We start from the raw sequence: 17,197 nt of genomic DNA on the forward strand, positions 1-17,197 counted from the left end.
TCAAACATGAAATTTAATCATAAGCTTGGTGAACAGCTTTGGAGAATTTGTTGTTTCCCCATTCAAAGAGATAAGAGCTGCACTTGCATGACTGAAATATCTGCAGAGAGGCGTTTAAAAGATGGCTGTCGAGTGAAATGACTTGCCTTATAAAGGGTTTAGTCATTTTTTGTACTTAAACATATTTTATTTAACATTTCAAATTTTTACAGTTTACAGTATGTTTTTTTTTATCTAATATTAATATTATATTTCAGCTTTTTTGCCGTTTTTAACAGTCCCCTTTTTTGTTAACATAAACAACATGTACTGTAATCAGCTATAGCCAAATCATCTCTTTCATATACAATAACTAACCCACTTTTCAGTCCGTCACCTCAGTCAACCCTTCTGTACGGTTCTAGGTTTCTTTGCTCCGCTAATAAGGAACATGAGATGATAAATTTGCTATTATAGCAAGGCATCAGGGAACTACCTGCTCTCACCACTAGCACCCGGATCTGCTTAACTCCGTCATGCTGTATATTAATCTAGCTGTAAGTCTACATATCCCAATGGACTCTTCCCAGCAGTTCCCTGTCCTACTTTCCCTGGCCAAATGCAAGTAGTTACAAAACAGCAGTCCGTCTGCAGTCAGCAGTCTATGGTACAACTGTGAACTGTGAATTAGTTGGTACTTTATTAGCTTATGAGTTGCAGCTTAAATCTGAATGAGAAAGTGGTAAATATGAATTTAAAATATGGCCTATTTGTAGTTCATTGATAGGCTATAAGTGATATAGTCTGACATTGGAAGCCTTGCGAAAAAGAAGTGAGCACTTTTGAAAAGAGTATACACTAAAGTGAATATACTTAAGTATACACTGACTGAATGTAATGTTTTTGGATATTTAATTGCATGTTAATTGCAATTAGCTAAAATGTTTTATAGTTGAAATTTATATTAAGTACACTTAAGTAATCTTTTATGTCCTGTTTAATATTATATTATCTGCAAGTATTTTTAATTTTTTACAAGTGCACATTCAATACAATTAAGCACACTTCTTTTTTCACCAGGGATCTAGCCTTATTTTCTTCAACAGAGAAGAAACTCCAGTTTCTGGATCAACATCTCTGTTTGTTTTGGAACATCATTTTTATCAATCAATCATGTTTTAGATGTAGGTTGTATAGTAATGTTATAGTTATTTGAATAGTTGCTAACATTAGATACAAAAATGGGTTGCAGGACTGTTTTGATAGGACAGTGGAGAAAAACAATGCTAAATGTGAATAAATTCAACTAACCACAAAGTAATACTTTGTAAAGAAAAACTAATTAAAGGGTGAAATCACTTCCCATTTATTTTACTGTCAACATCCATTCAAATGTGCTCTAAGTATTGAAGCGAAACCACCAGAGAACCACTGAAGCATCATACTCTTTAAAATAAATGACTTTAATATATATTTTAGCGCCATTTTTTATCGCAATTTTTTAAAATCTGGCTCTGAAAGAGACAGTTCAGATTCTCCCTGCTGTTCTTTCAGATTTTGTTGAGCCTCAGATGGCGTTCTTTGGATCAATAGCCATCCGCTGCCAGGACTTCTGTCTACTCCATGCTATCTCCTCTCAGACAGTCTGTCGGCCCTTCTTACAAACAAAGAGAACGGAGGCATCTGAAGCAGAGGTAAACACCTAAGGTTGTGACAGTGGGGTGGTAATAGTGTTGGGCAGCTTTGGACCAGATGAGCTAAACTAGAACAGATGGGACAAACGGCTGGTGGAAGGTGAGATCTTAGCCTGTCACAGGAAACTGGAAATGTTCGCTCTCCCAGAGGTTATCTATCGGCCCATAAGGAGTGGATTATAAATAGATGACTTTGCTTTCTCAGTGCAACACAGAGTGCATTTTGATTCACTTAGGAGCACAACACAATGCATTTAGGCAGCTATTTCTGCGCACTAGTGCTCAATAGCAACAGAAAGATAATCAGCAAAGAGAACAATGGCTTTTTAAAACTGTCTTAAGACCGTTCACACCAATGAATATAAGTATAAGTATAACAATATAGTTCTAAAAATCGTTCTAAATATAAAAAAATAGCAGAGTCCACACCAACTAACGGCACAGAGAAACAATATCTTTGTAAAATCTTTCAGAACCATTTTTTTTACACAGCTGATGAACGATAAAAACATCGACAGCCAATCAGAATCCATCCTGCTTTAATGGCTCAAGCATTTAAAGTATAAAGTAATATAGTTAGTGTTATAGTCTATCTTTAAGTATATCTTTATATCGTTTAGTCTTTATATCGTTTAGCAACCATCTGAAAACTCTTTAAAAACATGTATTACTTCCACTTTAGGCACCATTTCAACTATTATATAATATGGCAATTAGGTAAGAGAAGGTTAAAAAACAATGAACAGCCAGCAGCCACCAATGATATCATGAATAAATCAACCAACATCACCATCTTCCCAGAATTGAAGAGACACAGAAATAATCAGGAGTCATTGTCAGCTTATCATGATTTATTTTCATCCTCATAATCATTATATATAGATCTCTTTACAGTTATAATCTTTTGGAAGGAAAAGACGCATCTCTTGTTTTCTTTCCAAGATTGTCTTTTAGGTTCAGCATTAGCATCCAGTTGTCCTCGTAAAGTGCATGATATTTATCACATCCAGAGAATGTATTGAGTCCTCCATCTCTTCTCTTTATTGTGTTATTGTGTTTAGTTCAAGTTTGTTTTTTTCTTCTTTATCCTAGAAAACAAAGGCTCTGTACAAGAAATGAAAGATTAGGCCTCCTGGATGACAATGTGGGGACAATGTCACATATACACATGGACACATGCAGACCAACACCTAAAACCTCAGCTCATCCGCTGATGTGCACAGTTCATCATCCGTCAACCCGTTGACATCAAGAGTATCTCCACAGAGGGTGGAGAGAGGTGAGCTGTTACATAGAAAGATAACATGAGCTTTTACAAGCAGTCAAAAGTTTGCCATTCATACTTCTGTAAGGCCTTGTTCGCACAGGCAGCAGAAATTGTATTTAATTTCTTAATATTGTATATCCGATGTGCAAACTTAACCCAAACCAGATTCACAGGTGGTCTGAAATTTGGAAATGTGTTTCGCTACTCCTGTGAAAAAGAAGTACACTTAAGCATACATTCATAAAAATTGTACGTATTGCAGAAATAATATAACCTTCTTAAAAAGAATATCCTTAAGTGCGAACTTAACTTGGACACTTAATTACACGTTATTTATAATTAAATGAAAATGTATTGTAGTTTAAATTTAAGATAGGCCTATTTTGGCTTTGAAATATGGTTAAAGTATACTTAAAAAGACTTTAATGTCATTTCTATAAAAAAAATAATATTTTTTTGTAATGATGAAACTGCAATTTAGTGCTAGTACTAGTTAAAAATCAAGTACTTTACATGTGCTTTAGTATGTTAGTCAACACATCAACAGAAGTGCACTCCCTTAAAGCACGACAAAAGATTACTAAAAGATAATTATTGTAAACGTACTTTAAAGTAAAACTTTTAATTTGACTTTATTACAAAGTGCACTTTTTAAAAGTGTACTTAAGTGTTATGAAACAGAGGTGAAAGTCAATTTAAGTAACCTTAAGTGCAAGTGCAGAAATTAATAGTATCTGCAAGTTCAGGTATTATTATAAGTGCAGATATTATAACTGCAAATGTAATTTTGTAAAAATATACTTTTAAGATTTGAAGTACACTACAAGTGCACATTCAATACAATTAAGCACACTTGTTTTTCACAAGGGTATGAATGGTCGGATCGGATTTTAGCGTTATGTTCAGGGCTTAGCGTGTATATGATGTCACAGAACATAACTAGAGACATTGTGAATTGTCCAAGACAAGTCGCCCATTTTCGCTCGTTTTTAACATGTAGTGAACTATGTGGCATTGACAATATGCTACATGTGAATGAGTAAAATACACCCCATGTGTCTCAGTTGCAGTAGCTTAGCATCATGCTAATGCTAAAGTCATTATGATAGTTATCAACATCGATGCACTATACTGGATATTGATTACACTGTGTTAACAAACCGATCTAATCACTTGCAACATTATAATGTAGACAATCAGTCCCGGATTTATGCACTGTGTGAACAAGGCCTAGCTTTCAATTCAAAACGAGTTGAGATGCTAGCTCATAGCTCCCACCTCCATCCATCTCAGAAGACCTCCGTTATGGTCTTTCTCTGAATCACATCTGCTCAGCTATCCTCTTAATCTTGGTCTGTTCATCTATCTGTTTGTTCATTCATCCACGCATCCATATCTATACACTGTATATCCATATTGCATGTACAAATGAGGGCATATGTTTTTCTTCTCCATAAAACATGCCTGAGTGTGAACAGTAAAGCCTGTAATGACATTCAGTTGAATATTGATTAGATATAAAGGCTTGATTTGATTGCTGATACATTTATATACTGCAGTAATCAATAGGCAAAGCTTCTATGATAATTACAGTTAGAGGTTCATTTTTTTCCCCAGTGTTTGTGCTTAACGTATATGAAGTATACTTATACTACAATACATTTGGATAAGGTTTTAAAGGATATAATTGCAGCTGTGAACTTCCCACTATTAAGAAACTGCATTACATGGCGGAGGTGTTTTATAAAGCTATAGCTTTTGTTAAGACAACAATGAAAGCAGCGGACTCTTGGAAAGTATCGTCACAAAGCTGTGTTTTGTATATAGGCTTTAAAATTATTCGAAATCTCAAGAGTATTACAAATGTACAGACCAAATGTCAGGGTGAATATATTAAAAAAACAATATATTCACAATTTCAGACAGAACGAGGCAGCTATGGAGATGCTATTAAATATGATACTTTGAGAGCATCAGTAAAACGCATTTTTCTATCAAATGCTTACTAAAATTCCAACATCTTGAGGATTCCTTTGTCTAAATGGATGGGATGATTTGTAGCCCTGGCAGTGTAAACGGGCTTGACCAATTACTGCATACCATTCTTTGCATGGACAAACATTATAAATGGGTTTCTGCATGCATTCAACAACACGCATGAAAAAAACAACAATAAGAAAGGTGATGAACAAGCATCCTCATTGAAGTCATTAAAACAGGACCCAGCGGTATCAGTGAAGGTGAATATGAGAGGAGGACGAAAAAATACAGTTTGATTCTGAACTATGCAAAGTTGATAATGTAATGGAGGCAAATCATTTTATGTATGAATAAATGTCTTAAAACTACAAAAAATAAGTCCACATAATTTTTTTTTTTTTTTTTTTTTTTGTCACAAATCCCTCTTACCTGCTCTAATCAATTGATTTCAACCCCCACAATTCTTTCTAGTCAAATAGCGAATTTCGCAGAGGAAAATCACATTCCACAAGTAAAACCGTTTGTGGACAGTTTCATGTTGACTAAATGATTTGTAAAAAGCTTCTAAAGGGACATGGTGGTGGAACCAAAATGGGATGGGTTGAAAAAAAAAAAAGTCAAAGCTTTTGCATTCTTGCCATTTTTTTTTATTTCCCCCGAAAAACTTAGCGTTCGCTCACAAAGAAAGACCTTAACATTTTTGTGAGCATCTTTGCTTAACCGTTTCATTCCGTGCCGATCCGGCCCAGCCAGTACGGATATGATTTAATTTTCCACTTTTTTCCTTCACCATATCCCTTTAGGGGCTCCATAGATTTGTAACAAGGATGTTGTCATATTCCAGACACAAATTATATGTGTAATGTCTTTTCTAGAGACAAAAGGCGCTTTTTCACCATTAGGCCAAACCGTTCTCTTTGCTTAACCTTTTCATTCCTTGCCGATCCGGCCCAGCCTGTACAGATATGTTTCATTTTCCACTGTGGGGCTGATAACGGATCTCTTTGGAATGTAATACAAATGCGCCAGTGTCAGGCAAGAGTTTACAGACAATATGAGATGTAAATAGTGATCGCGTTATGGTGGATGATCAGGTATTTATTTTAATTGTATTATTAATTTGTGTTTACGGCGCTCAAAGAAACTGGCAGTCAGACAACAGACAAGTGACCAATCATGAGTGGCGACGCCACTAAACACATTCTACTAGCGTGGTAAAGCGCGGTTCAGTCAATCATGCCGAGAATTCCAGGCTGAGAGTCGTTCGGCCCGACGGTGGAAAAGCAGCTAAAGAAATGAAGCACATCTATTAAGGCTGAACATAAAAGTAATGGCTGCAATATGTCGCTCACTTTTCCAAGTCTGTGAGACACTTCTGCAATACGCTTATAGCAATCTCTGCTTTAACTGCCAAAACGTTGCTAAAACTGGTGAAAGCAGGTAACATGGCTTAGCATTGGTTCAAACATCCCTTACTCACTAAAGCTCTGGGCAGGGGAAGAAAAGTGTTATTCGGTTAGGATGTCCTGTATTTGGAAAGAGTGGAGTGAATGGCGCACCACGTTCTTGGATATGGCAGTACTGCCTCAATAAGAAGCTAAGAGCCAGATTTACTAAGAGCTTGCGCCAGCGCAAACCCTCTATCAGGATTTACTAAAGACACAGTTGAAAAGGTGTGGACAGGGTTATTTTTGCAGCTGACCTTATTGCATATGCATTTGTGTGAGTTTTCCTTTCAGACACAAAATTTATGAGAGGAGAGTATTTAAATGAATCATGCAAGGTGATTTACTAAGGTTTGTGCTAGTCAATTTACTGGTATTTGCACCATTATTTACCGCCCAGAAAAAGCATGTCTTATACCAGACGCTAATTTGCGCTGCTCTTGGTAGATTACGTTGGTCATTATGGAAATGATCTGACTGCATCTGTGTTCTTTAATTTGCACATCGTCAGTAGATCATGCACTGAACTTTCCACTCCCATCGGCACCTTTTTGGAATTGCGCTCTGATGGTTATTTGCTATGTTTAGTAAATCTGGCCCCAAGTTTTCAAAGAGAATTCGTGTAGCTTCGATTTGGCCAGCATAACAGCAAACATAGTGGCAGGGAGATCTGCCAAGTAGTTTGGCAGTGGAGTGAATCTAAATCTGAGGAAAATCTTAGGCAGTTGAACGGGTTTAAACAGGGGTTGTAGGGTATACTAGACTGTTTAGTTACCATAGAGCTTTTCTACTTCTCAACTATAAAAGGTCCTGCACCACCTAATTTTTCAAAACAAAGTTTTCTGCTTTTATTTGCCACTTTAAAGGCCCCATGAAATAGTTTAACAAAAACTACACATTTAAATAAATTAATTTAATTAAATTATAGCAAGTCATTAGTGTAAAACAACACACATATATATATATATATATATATATATATATATATATATATATATATATATATATATATATTTCATTTGTTGATTTAAAAAATATTTCACAAATATACATGGCTACAACGAGCATAAATAATTAAGAAATATTCTCATATGCATAATGGTGTAGTTACATCATCTATCAGCAGGGACTAACTAGTGAAGCTAACAAGCCAAACATTGACCCCCTGGGTGACATTAGGGAAATTGCCCTAAACAGATATTTTGGTTTATTTTCTTAGAAAGGCTGAAATTTTGAAATATATCTTTAAAACTGCAAAAATCCAAGTTTGATTTCATGAGGTCTTTAGCATTAAACACAAAATACAATACTAGGTAAACCATCTTTAGGTATGAGAATAGGCTACAGACTAGACATGTCACAAACAAACCAACCAACATTTAATGGGACAAAAATCATCAGATCCCTTGTTATTAAATCAGGGATTGAGATTTTTTTTTTTACGTTAGATCTCCCCCATATTCAAATGTGGTGCTTTGAAATGCTAATTGTGATTGGTGCATCTCACTCTCCCTTGCTTAATTAAACCAAACTAAGAAATGTATTAGCCTACTAACATAGAAAACTATTTGCAAAATCTTGCAACCTTAAAAAACAAACAAAAAACAAGCATTTATAATATTGCACATAATGTTAATCTCACAGAGAAAAATATTTATATTGATAAAGATATGAATACTTATTTCTATTTTTGTAAGTATCATTCTTACTACATGCATGCTACGAGGAATGTGTACCAGACATGCACCACAAAGGTAGTAGAATATTTCCTATCTCTTACAAAAGCTATTCAAGGAAGCATCATTTTCATCAAAGTTTTATCGAAATTCTCCAGCATCATATTATGAGCAGGATGCACCATGAAATGGCACTAAAATGTAAAAACAACATAAAAATGCAATAAATAGCGGCAGTGAACTTCATCTTTGGTGACCTGACTAAGTGAGCTAGTGTTTAGCTATTGTTGGCTGCAATGTCACAGTTAAATGTCTACACTCCTGCAGCCCCCATCAGGCGCTTGTAAGGGTAGATCTTCATTGCAAAAGACATTTCTCATACACATGGAATGCTAGGAAGTTTACAATGCTGGGAAAAGTAAGTGACAGAAGGAAATGATGCAATGGAGGGCAGATGCTCATGCATATAGTGGAATGAAGACGATGGAAAAAAGGGCAACTTCAAAACAATCTCCACTCCACTTTCAGGTCTGTTTACTCTAACAAGGGACACACTGAGATCCTAATATTCTGGCAGCTAAAGAGGGGAAAAGGTCATACAGATAGAAAGGGGGCAACAGAACCGATCCTCCAGGCCCCCTCGGATTGGTCATGCATGTATTTCTTTGTCACAAGATGGAATGTAATATTTTTTTAGGTACCGCACATGGTACACTGTTGCGGCTGGCAGGACAGGCAGTGTTTGTGCATTCACAGAGAAATACATCCTCCATGGTGATTCTTCACGAATAAGTTATCTTCTCCATGTTTTTATATGCCACTAATCAATTTGGAGTGACAATTTTGTTCCTTCCCAGGAACAAATACACTCAAAAAAGACTCAAGGGGTCCTCGGGTTGGCAGTGAATGGGGAAATGGGAGTCAGGAATTGGTCCCTCTATGCTACGCTTGTATCAACTGGTTAGGCTACGATTGGCTACTGTTGCAAGCAGACCGACTACTAGCACAGTCACACAGAATAGACAAACTTCATGCAGACACTGAACACAAGAATGCAAAACAACGTCCTCAACCAATCAAGTTTCCCACAACTTGCGAGAAGGAATGGAGATGGAATGATGGATAGGTCTTCTTCACTGATCCTTCACTCAAATGGACACATTTCAAATCTCCCGTCTTGAAACTCTCCCATGAGGCATCTGAAGCCTTCAAAACTGGGGTTTGCACACCCCTTCTTTATCTCACCTTCTTCGTCAAAGGCAGTTCAAAACGGTTATACATCTGTAAGCATTTTGGTGATGTTAACATAGTTTGTGTTGGTTAGTGTGCAGTTTCCAGTCTTGATGTTCTCCTCTCGAAAGTCCTCATTGCTGTTGTTAACAGCCTCTTGAATTTCCATGTAGTCAGACTTGCTCATGGTTGACCCGCTGCGGCTCTTTTTCAGGTCCTCTGATGAATCTATCTTGGGGACGCTGGTCACGTTAAGGTACTGGGCCTGTTCCTCGCCTTCTGTCTCTCGATGGTAGAAGTAGTTGAAGTTTGAGACTATGACAGGCACGGGCAAGGCAATGGTCAGCACACCAGCGATAGCGCACAGGGATCCCACAATTTTGCCTCCAATGGTAGTTGGAACCATGTCACCATACCCTACTGTGGTCATTGAAACCACTGCCCACCAGAAGGCATCGGGGATGCTTACAAACTGTGAGTCAGGCTCATCCGCTTCTGCAAAGTAGACGGCGCTCGAAAACAGGATGACTCCGATGAAGAGAAAGAAAATAAGCAGCCCAAGCTCCCTCATGCTGGCCTTGAGTGTTTGGCCAAGAATCTGCAGCCCTTTCGAGTGCCGAGAAAGTTTGAAGATCCTAAAGACTCGTACTAATCTGATGACCCTCAAAATGGCAAGTGACATGGCTTGCTGTCCTTGCTGACCATCCTCTGGCTTCTCTGCTAGCTCCGTGCCCAAGGTGATAAAGTAAGGTATTATAGCCACAATATCAATGATGTTCATTATATTGACAAAGAAGCCTGCTTTGCTGGGACACGCAAAGAAGCGTACCAGGAACTCAAAGGAGAACCATATGATGCAAAGAGTCTCCAAGATGAAGAAAGGGTCAGTAAAGTAGTCAGAGGTGTAGCTAGCTGTTGAGTTGGAGTTGGTTACGGATGGTTTGTTCATATCCATGTCATCATTGCGAAAAACCGGAAGTGTCTCCAGGCAGAAACTGACTATAGATATGAGAATGACCATGACTGAAATGATGGCAATAATCCGGGCAGGCCCTGAACTTTCAGGATACTCAAAGAGCAGCCATACCTGCCTCTGAAACTCATTTTCTGGCAGGAGTTTCTCTTCTTCCTTAATAAATCCTTCATCCTCCCTGAACATCTCAATGGCTTCTTCCCCAAGCTCATAAAAACGTATCTCCTCAGAAAAAATATCCAATGTCACATTGACAGGCCTTCGCAACCTGCCGCCTGACTGGTAGTAATAGAGAATGGCATCAAAACTTGGGCGGTTCCTGTCAAAAAAGTACTCATTCCTCAGAGGGTCAAAATAGCGCATTCTCTTTTTGGGGTCCCCAAGCAATGTCTCTGGGAACTGAGACAGAGTTTTGAGCTGCGTCTCAAAGCGCAGGCCAGATATGTTAATGACCACCCTTTCGCAGCACTCATGGTCTGGTTCCGGGTCGTATGTGTCCTGTGGCTGACCCGGGTGAGCTGCGGCTTCATCAACTGGGTCGCCCGTCGCAACAGTCATGCTGTGAATAAATGCAACCTGCAGTTTGTGGTCAGGGTGCGACGGTGTTGCCTCTAAAAGTTTGTGGGAAAGGAGCAGGGAAATTTGGGGCTTCTTTTCACTCGTCAACACCTCCCTCTTGCATTAGAACCCAGGAAACACTGGAAGAAATATAAAGCAGAAAAGAAGATTACTTGAGCCACACAAGCATTCTTCAAAACATGCTCACTGCAAGAATGCTCAATATGTGTTAATTCTACTCTACTTGTGGGATTATTTGGATTCTTAATTTTTCCGAGAAAATACAAAGAGAACTCTTTTTTTTTTTTTTTTTTTTTAGAACTAAATTAGCAAGTTATTCAAACACCATCAAATCTGAAATGAAAGTGAAGAGAGATCAAAGCACTGCACAAGAGCCCAAAGCATTACTACTCAGGAAATACATGTATGGCTCTAGAAAACCAGGGCATCTAAAAACATCCATCAATCATACGGAGAAGTAGCTTGACCACTTTACACATTGTATTTGCTTTTATCTGCCAAGTAGATCAATACTTGCCATGGAAAGACTGTATCATTCCTCTTAGGATTCAATTACGCACTGTAAATCTAATAACAGCCTGAGTGCACTTAAATCATAATTGGATATTCCAAAACCTCCCCAAATGCATTTCGCCAAGACAGCAAGACTGCTTGAGTTAGAAAAGTTGAAGAAATGCAACACTGTCTACCTTTTTTCAATAGGCAAATATATGTTAAGATTTAAAATAAAAACACAATGTCATATCAACCATATGACCATGTTTACGTGCACTTCATTTTGTGCTTAAGGTTCATATACTTTTTAAGCCTGTATTCTGAAAAAAATACATTTACATGCTTCACAGCTATTGCAGTATTCCTGTATGAGCAAATTATCATAAAATAAGACTTTAAATAAAATATACTTTTACTGCAATTGTTTTTCCAGAAATACTATTTATTGTTTAGGCATTCTAGACTGTGTGATGAATTAGGAAGATCACATTGCCCCAAAAAAGTTTGTATATAATATCATCAAGAATTGCTTAGAATATGCAGGCATAAATGAATGTTCACTTATGGTGGATATTTAGGTAAGGTGTCTACATGATCAAAAATTTGGATTTGGATACAGGCATTCCAGATGTTTATAGAAACCAGTATATTGGTTAATATCGGGTTATTATGAGAACATGATTCTTGCATAATAGAAATATAAAAAAAAATTCTGATCAGTATTGGATCAGTAGTCCCTACTGCTCAGACCAGCCTCAGACAGTTTGCTAGTCTAGGCTGGTCTTAGCGGTTTTAAGCTGGTTTAGCAGGTAGGCCAGCTGGTTTCTTAAGCATCTGAATCAAATATAGGCTGACTTGACCAGGCTGGGCGGCTAAGTCCAGCAATTCATCTTAGGATGGTTTAAGTTTTTTTTATCATTATTTTTTTTTATCAGGAGTGTTAATAGAAAAACATAATGCATTGCGTTCATTAATTGCATGTAGTGTGTGTGTGTGTGTGTGTGTGTGTGTGTGTGTGTGTGTGTGTGTGTGTGTGTGTGTGTGTGTGTGTGTGTGTGTGTGTGTGTGTGTGACTATAATTAAACATTTTCCTACAGCTTCAGCGTTATTCAAATAAAAATAAAACACTTGAAGTCAGCTCCAGATCCACAGACAGCAGCCTATAACTGCAATAAGCAAACGGGAGGTTACGCAAGCTTACCTGCAAGCTTCAAGAGTCCCCAAAGCGCCGGATAAATCATTTGCTAAATGATTATGTTTACATGACACCAGCAGAACTAATAAAAACGTCAAGTTGCCAGGGTCAGTGGTGTCTTTCAGCAGCCATTCATTACAGGTACTGCAATGATCCTGGTCGTCCTCCCGCCCGCTGCGCCAGATCTGCTGCGCTGAACACGAATATATCCACCCGTACGCGCCTTCAGGACAAACGGGAAACATACAGCAGCCTGTCTCAAAGAAACGAACGGAGGCAAAGCGAAGGGGACTCCCTCAAGGTGTTAATGGCAAAGAGCTTCCCATTGAAACGGTCCAAAGATGCTAAGGTCAGCAAAATCTGACGCCCCCTGCGTCCTCACAGTGTTGTCTCGACTCAATTCAGAGATCTGCAAAGAAACAGGGGAGCTGTTTGCGTTGGGCGTCGCCTCAAACATGCTCACATTACACACGATAGTAACATTTAACACAAGAGACTGAGGAGAATTGCCTGAATACGTGTGGCCACTCGCGCTTGATGGCCAAAATGATGCTCTGAGGAGTGGCAACATCTTGTTGTTGAGCAAACGTGCTCATATTAAGGGCAGAAATCCATAGAGCATCACGTTTCAGATGTTCTCAGTCATAATTTGGCTGTTTGTTTAGGGGTTTTCCGTTGCGCAAAGACAGCGTCCCTTTTTAAGGTGTTATCCAATTGCACCAAAACAACATTTTTTATTATAATTAAAGGACACATATTCAGATTCCAGGCTCATGCACCCATGAAAAACACATCACACCGGCTGTGATCAGTGTTTTAACCCTTTCAAGCAAGCGCGAGGTGTCTGCAGTGACATGCTTCAGCAATAGGTTCCGATGATCAAAGCATGCCCATGCATTACTGTGCTAAAGGCATTCACGCATTTCGTTTCACTCAAGGCATTGATGCATTAAAGCATGCATTTCAAAAAAATTAAAAAGTCAACCTTCCCGAGTTGTTTTCAAGATGCAAAATATCCATCGAAATATGCACAGATTCCCCGTGCGCTTACTTGTGTTCTCCTCGTTCATTTTAGGGAGTGGCGCGGCGCGAGCGAGACATTTCATGTCAAAGTCCAACTTTTCGTCTTTTACTCATAATTATTGTAAGAGCGAGCGGTTTAGGCTGCAGTTGGGCACCGCTGCGCATACAAAAGGGACTACAGTCAGTGAGCTGTGCTGATCACTACCACTCCTTACTGCTATACAGCGTGGGCAAATTAAAGGGGACGCGCCTCCTCTGCGTACAGCTGCTGCTGATGGTACCTCACTAGGTTACACCACAAGATCAGTATGAGTTTTAGCAGAATAAATCACATTTTATAATATATATATATATATATATATATATATATATATAAACTATTATTTATTCAAAATTTTATTTATTTTTTGGAACATGTCATATATGTAATATTTCAAACTGTAATAATACTAATTATTATTATTTTACAATATAAAGTTGTCATATTACACATTGCCTTTTAATATATAATATAATTGTTTATAATAAATCTTACATGATTTTATAGTATTTTATATAATTTTCTAAAAATATAAAATAATAGGCTACACAAAACATACTTTATTCAATGTAATAATATCAATTAAATTGTTTAATTGATATTCTTTTTCCAATATTGTCAATGTATAACATTTATTGCTTTATTTGAAATACATCATAAATACAGTGTAAAGAATGCGAGCCTCTGCAAGAAAAGTATGGAGAAAACCCTAGAAGATGTAGACAGATGGTGCTGGGGAAGGTGGAGGGCTAGGAAAATTCCCTTGCAGCACTGCACTGAGTTGAACCAGTTTGGGGCGGAAAACAAATAGGTTACGTAGATAGAACAAACAGGTGCATTTCCCAAAAGCATTGTTTGCCAAGTATGGTCACAAGTTCCATCGTTATCAGCATAGTTCAACGAATCATTGTTTCCCGAAACCATAGTTCCAACAAACATCCGCAAACAGCATCGCAAAGTTGTGTGGTCTGAACGACAGCTCTCGGCCTGTGGTTAGAAGCAGTTTCTTGTTCGCGTGACATGTGGACTTAATAATCCTGGTCTTAAGCAAAATAAGCAAGCTGACATATCTTTTATTTAGAATATATACCAATATCATTTACTTTGATTGAATCTAAAAAAAAAAAAAAGCAAAATAACGGAGAATTAATCCTCAGATGCTGTAATTTATATATATATATATATATATATATATATATATATATATATATAAAAAAAATAGCATCAAATCAAACTCAAAATGATGTTTTATTAACAAAGTTCGGGAGGAGCACGTTCAGATAATTAAACCTAATTAAACACATGTGGAGCACATTCAGACAATCAAACCTAATTAGACACGAGTGGACCACACTGTTAATCAACCCAATCAACGAGGTAAGAGGTGTGTACAGGGGCATAGTTTGTGGGGGGGTTGGGGGGGAGATAACCCCCCCAATATTTAAATCTATGCATTACAACCGCCCCAATATTTATACCATGATCACAATTTCAGGAGGCATACCCAAACTTCAACCCCCCCAATGTTCAAACCAAATCTACGCCCTTGGGTGTGTATATATATACTGCAAACTTACCTCCATTCGTTGACAGTTTAACAGCATCCCTCCACCACCCCATCTCCTCTCTTCTAGTCCTAAATACTCTTACAACAACGGGGGAGTACTCTGGGTTCGGGCAAAATTTTCGAGCTCGGAGCCCTCCCCCGGACAGCACGCCAAATACGCATAATCTTTACTCTGTTTAATTGATGTAAGAGTGAACTTGTGAACGGATTAATTAAAAGAAGTTATTACTCCACCACCTGCGTGACATCATTAACCAACATGGTTGAACGACAAATTTGCGACAATACGGTTTCAGTAAACAGTCGTGAATTGATTTCTTCAACGATGCATCGCTACTATGGTAGTTAAGCAGCGAGTTGGGTCGTTGTACGGGAAACACACCCCAGATCAATTGGGCAAGGCAGCCGGCTTTAGGAGAACCAATCAACTGCAGAGCTTCATGACTGAACTATTTCTCTTTAAATTTTAACTTGTGAATAATGATGTCCCAAGCATAACAGCACTTTCCCCCTCATATTAAAGTCACAAATGAGTCCATCTATCTCTGCTGCTTCCGTCTTTCACTGTCTGTCAGCTGTAAAGACTGGATTTCAAGCACTAATGTAAACCATTGAACAACTTTTTGGTGGCAATTTGAATATGGCATATGCATTTACACTCAATATTTAATCATAACAGCTTGTATTCCTTTGCACACAAATACATTTCAGACTTGCCAGAAACCTGTGATAATCCTTGCATAGGCCTTGCGGATGGAAGACCTGAATATGTCTGTTCATTTATAATGTGAAATGAGGAATGGGAAGCGTGAAGTTGCAGTGGGTGCATTAGGGAGGTGCTGAAGTCTCTCAGGAGACTGTTGCTCTGTTTGTACCAGAGAGAGAGAGAGAGGACGAAATGTGTGTACCTTCATACACACGCAGAGAGAGTGTCACTGCACACTGACAATGGATGTTTACTAAACCAGCTAAATAAACACCATCTGATGAACTGAGCCAAATATGTAGCCTTATTGATACCGCTGGACTGATGTGATGATGATTTGATGAAAGTGTGTATTATGGTTAGATGTTTGGAGAAGGAGATGAGGAGGGTTTGTGGTGACTGGTGGATTTGACAAGGTTGAAAGGTGAAACAACCTCCATTTAGACTGCTAAAGAAACAGTTAATTCAGTCATTATGTTGTTCTTAGAGCTAAGATGTTTTAATTATTATTATTCTTTGTTTACTTTACGCACTTAAGTACACTTTTAAAAAGTGAACTTTGTAATAAAGTCAAATTAAAAGTTTTACTTTTAATCAGAGGTCAGAGGTTACTCTTCCATTGGAACTAGACTCGCGTACGGCCGTTACTGGAAGTTTATAGTTTATAAAGTTATAAATATGGATTTGTTTCTTACAAAAACGCATGGCTTCGCTTCAGAAGGCCTTTATTAACCCCCTAGAGACGTATGGATTACTTTAATGATGAATGGATGTGTTTTCAAACTCTCAGGTACTATTCACTCGCAGTATAAAGCTTGGAAGAGCAGGGATATTTTTTAATATAACTCTGATTGTGTCTGGCTAAAAGAAGAAAGTCATATACACTAATGGTGCGTTTGCGTCAGGCGCGAGTGATTTCAATGTTAAGTCAATGCAAAGACGCGTTACGCGCGTAAAAAATTCCTGCGGCGCGAATGAGGCGTAGAGCGCGGCGCGGTAGACGCGAATACGCCTCATTCGCGCGTCAAGTTCGCGCGAATGGCGCGAATTGAGCGTCTGGCGCGTTAAGCGCGTTACGCGCGATTGTTTTATGTAGTGCTTTTTGTGCATTCTCGTGTTTGACACGAATTCGCGTCTGCCGCCCGAGTTGAAAAATCTGAACTTCTGCGTCAATTCGCGCCGCGTTAACCAATCAGGAGCCTGCTTGCTGCTGTCACGTGGTGAAGTGACAGTTTATAATGTTATTTTATGTTTGGCCTCAATAAATTATTTTGTAATATGACTAAAATGCACAACAAAGCAAATCTTTCACATAAAAACTCGATTTCAATATATGAGAGATACTCAT

General features: G+C 38.2%; 2 protein-coding genes across 4 annotated transcripts in view; both read right to left on the reverse strand.

The window, feature by feature from the left end:
• Positions 1-17,197, reverse strand: part of LOC309480649 (putative methyltransferase YdaC) — a 190,191-nt gene that overhangs the window by 98,784 nt on the left and 74,210 nt on the right. The gene's annotated exons all lie outside the window — the stretch shown is intronic.
• kcna2b (potassium voltage-gated channel, shaker-related subfamily, member 2b) lies at positions 7,372-13,741 on the reverse strand. 3 transcript variants are annotated; one of them, XM_082145164.1, is made up of 3 exons: positions 13,565-13,741; positions 12,520-12,922; positions 7,372-10,942 (listed from the first exon to the last, which is right to left on the reverse strand). In XM_082145164.1, exon 3 carries the CDS (start codon positions 10,800-10,802, stop codon positions 9,315-9,317), a length of 1,488 nt encoding a protein of 495 aa, XP_082001290.1. In that variant the 5' UTR covers positions 10,803-10,942; positions 12,520-12,922; positions 13,565-13,741; the 3' UTR covers positions 7,372-9,314. The 3 variants fall into 3 exon arrangements, with proteins under 3 accessions (XP_082001290.1, XP_082001288.1, XP_082001289.1); XM_082145162.1 differs by having other exon boundaries at positions 13,499-13,741; XM_082145163.1 differs by having other exon boundaries at positions 12,520-13,741.

The sequence above is a fragment of the Leuciscus leuciscus genome, assembly GCF_965113295.1.
Source record: "Leuciscus leuciscus genome assembly, chromosome: 18".
NCBI classification, from domain to species: domain Eukaryota; kingdom Metazoa; phylum Chordata; class Actinopteri; order Cypriniformes; family Leuciscidae; genus Leuciscus; species Leuciscus leuciscus.

Coding starts and splice junctions, on each gene's coding strand:
- kcna2b (XM_082145164.1), bottom strand. CDS start 10,802: ATGACTGTTGCGACGGGCGACCCAGTTGATGAAGCCGCAGCTCACCCG.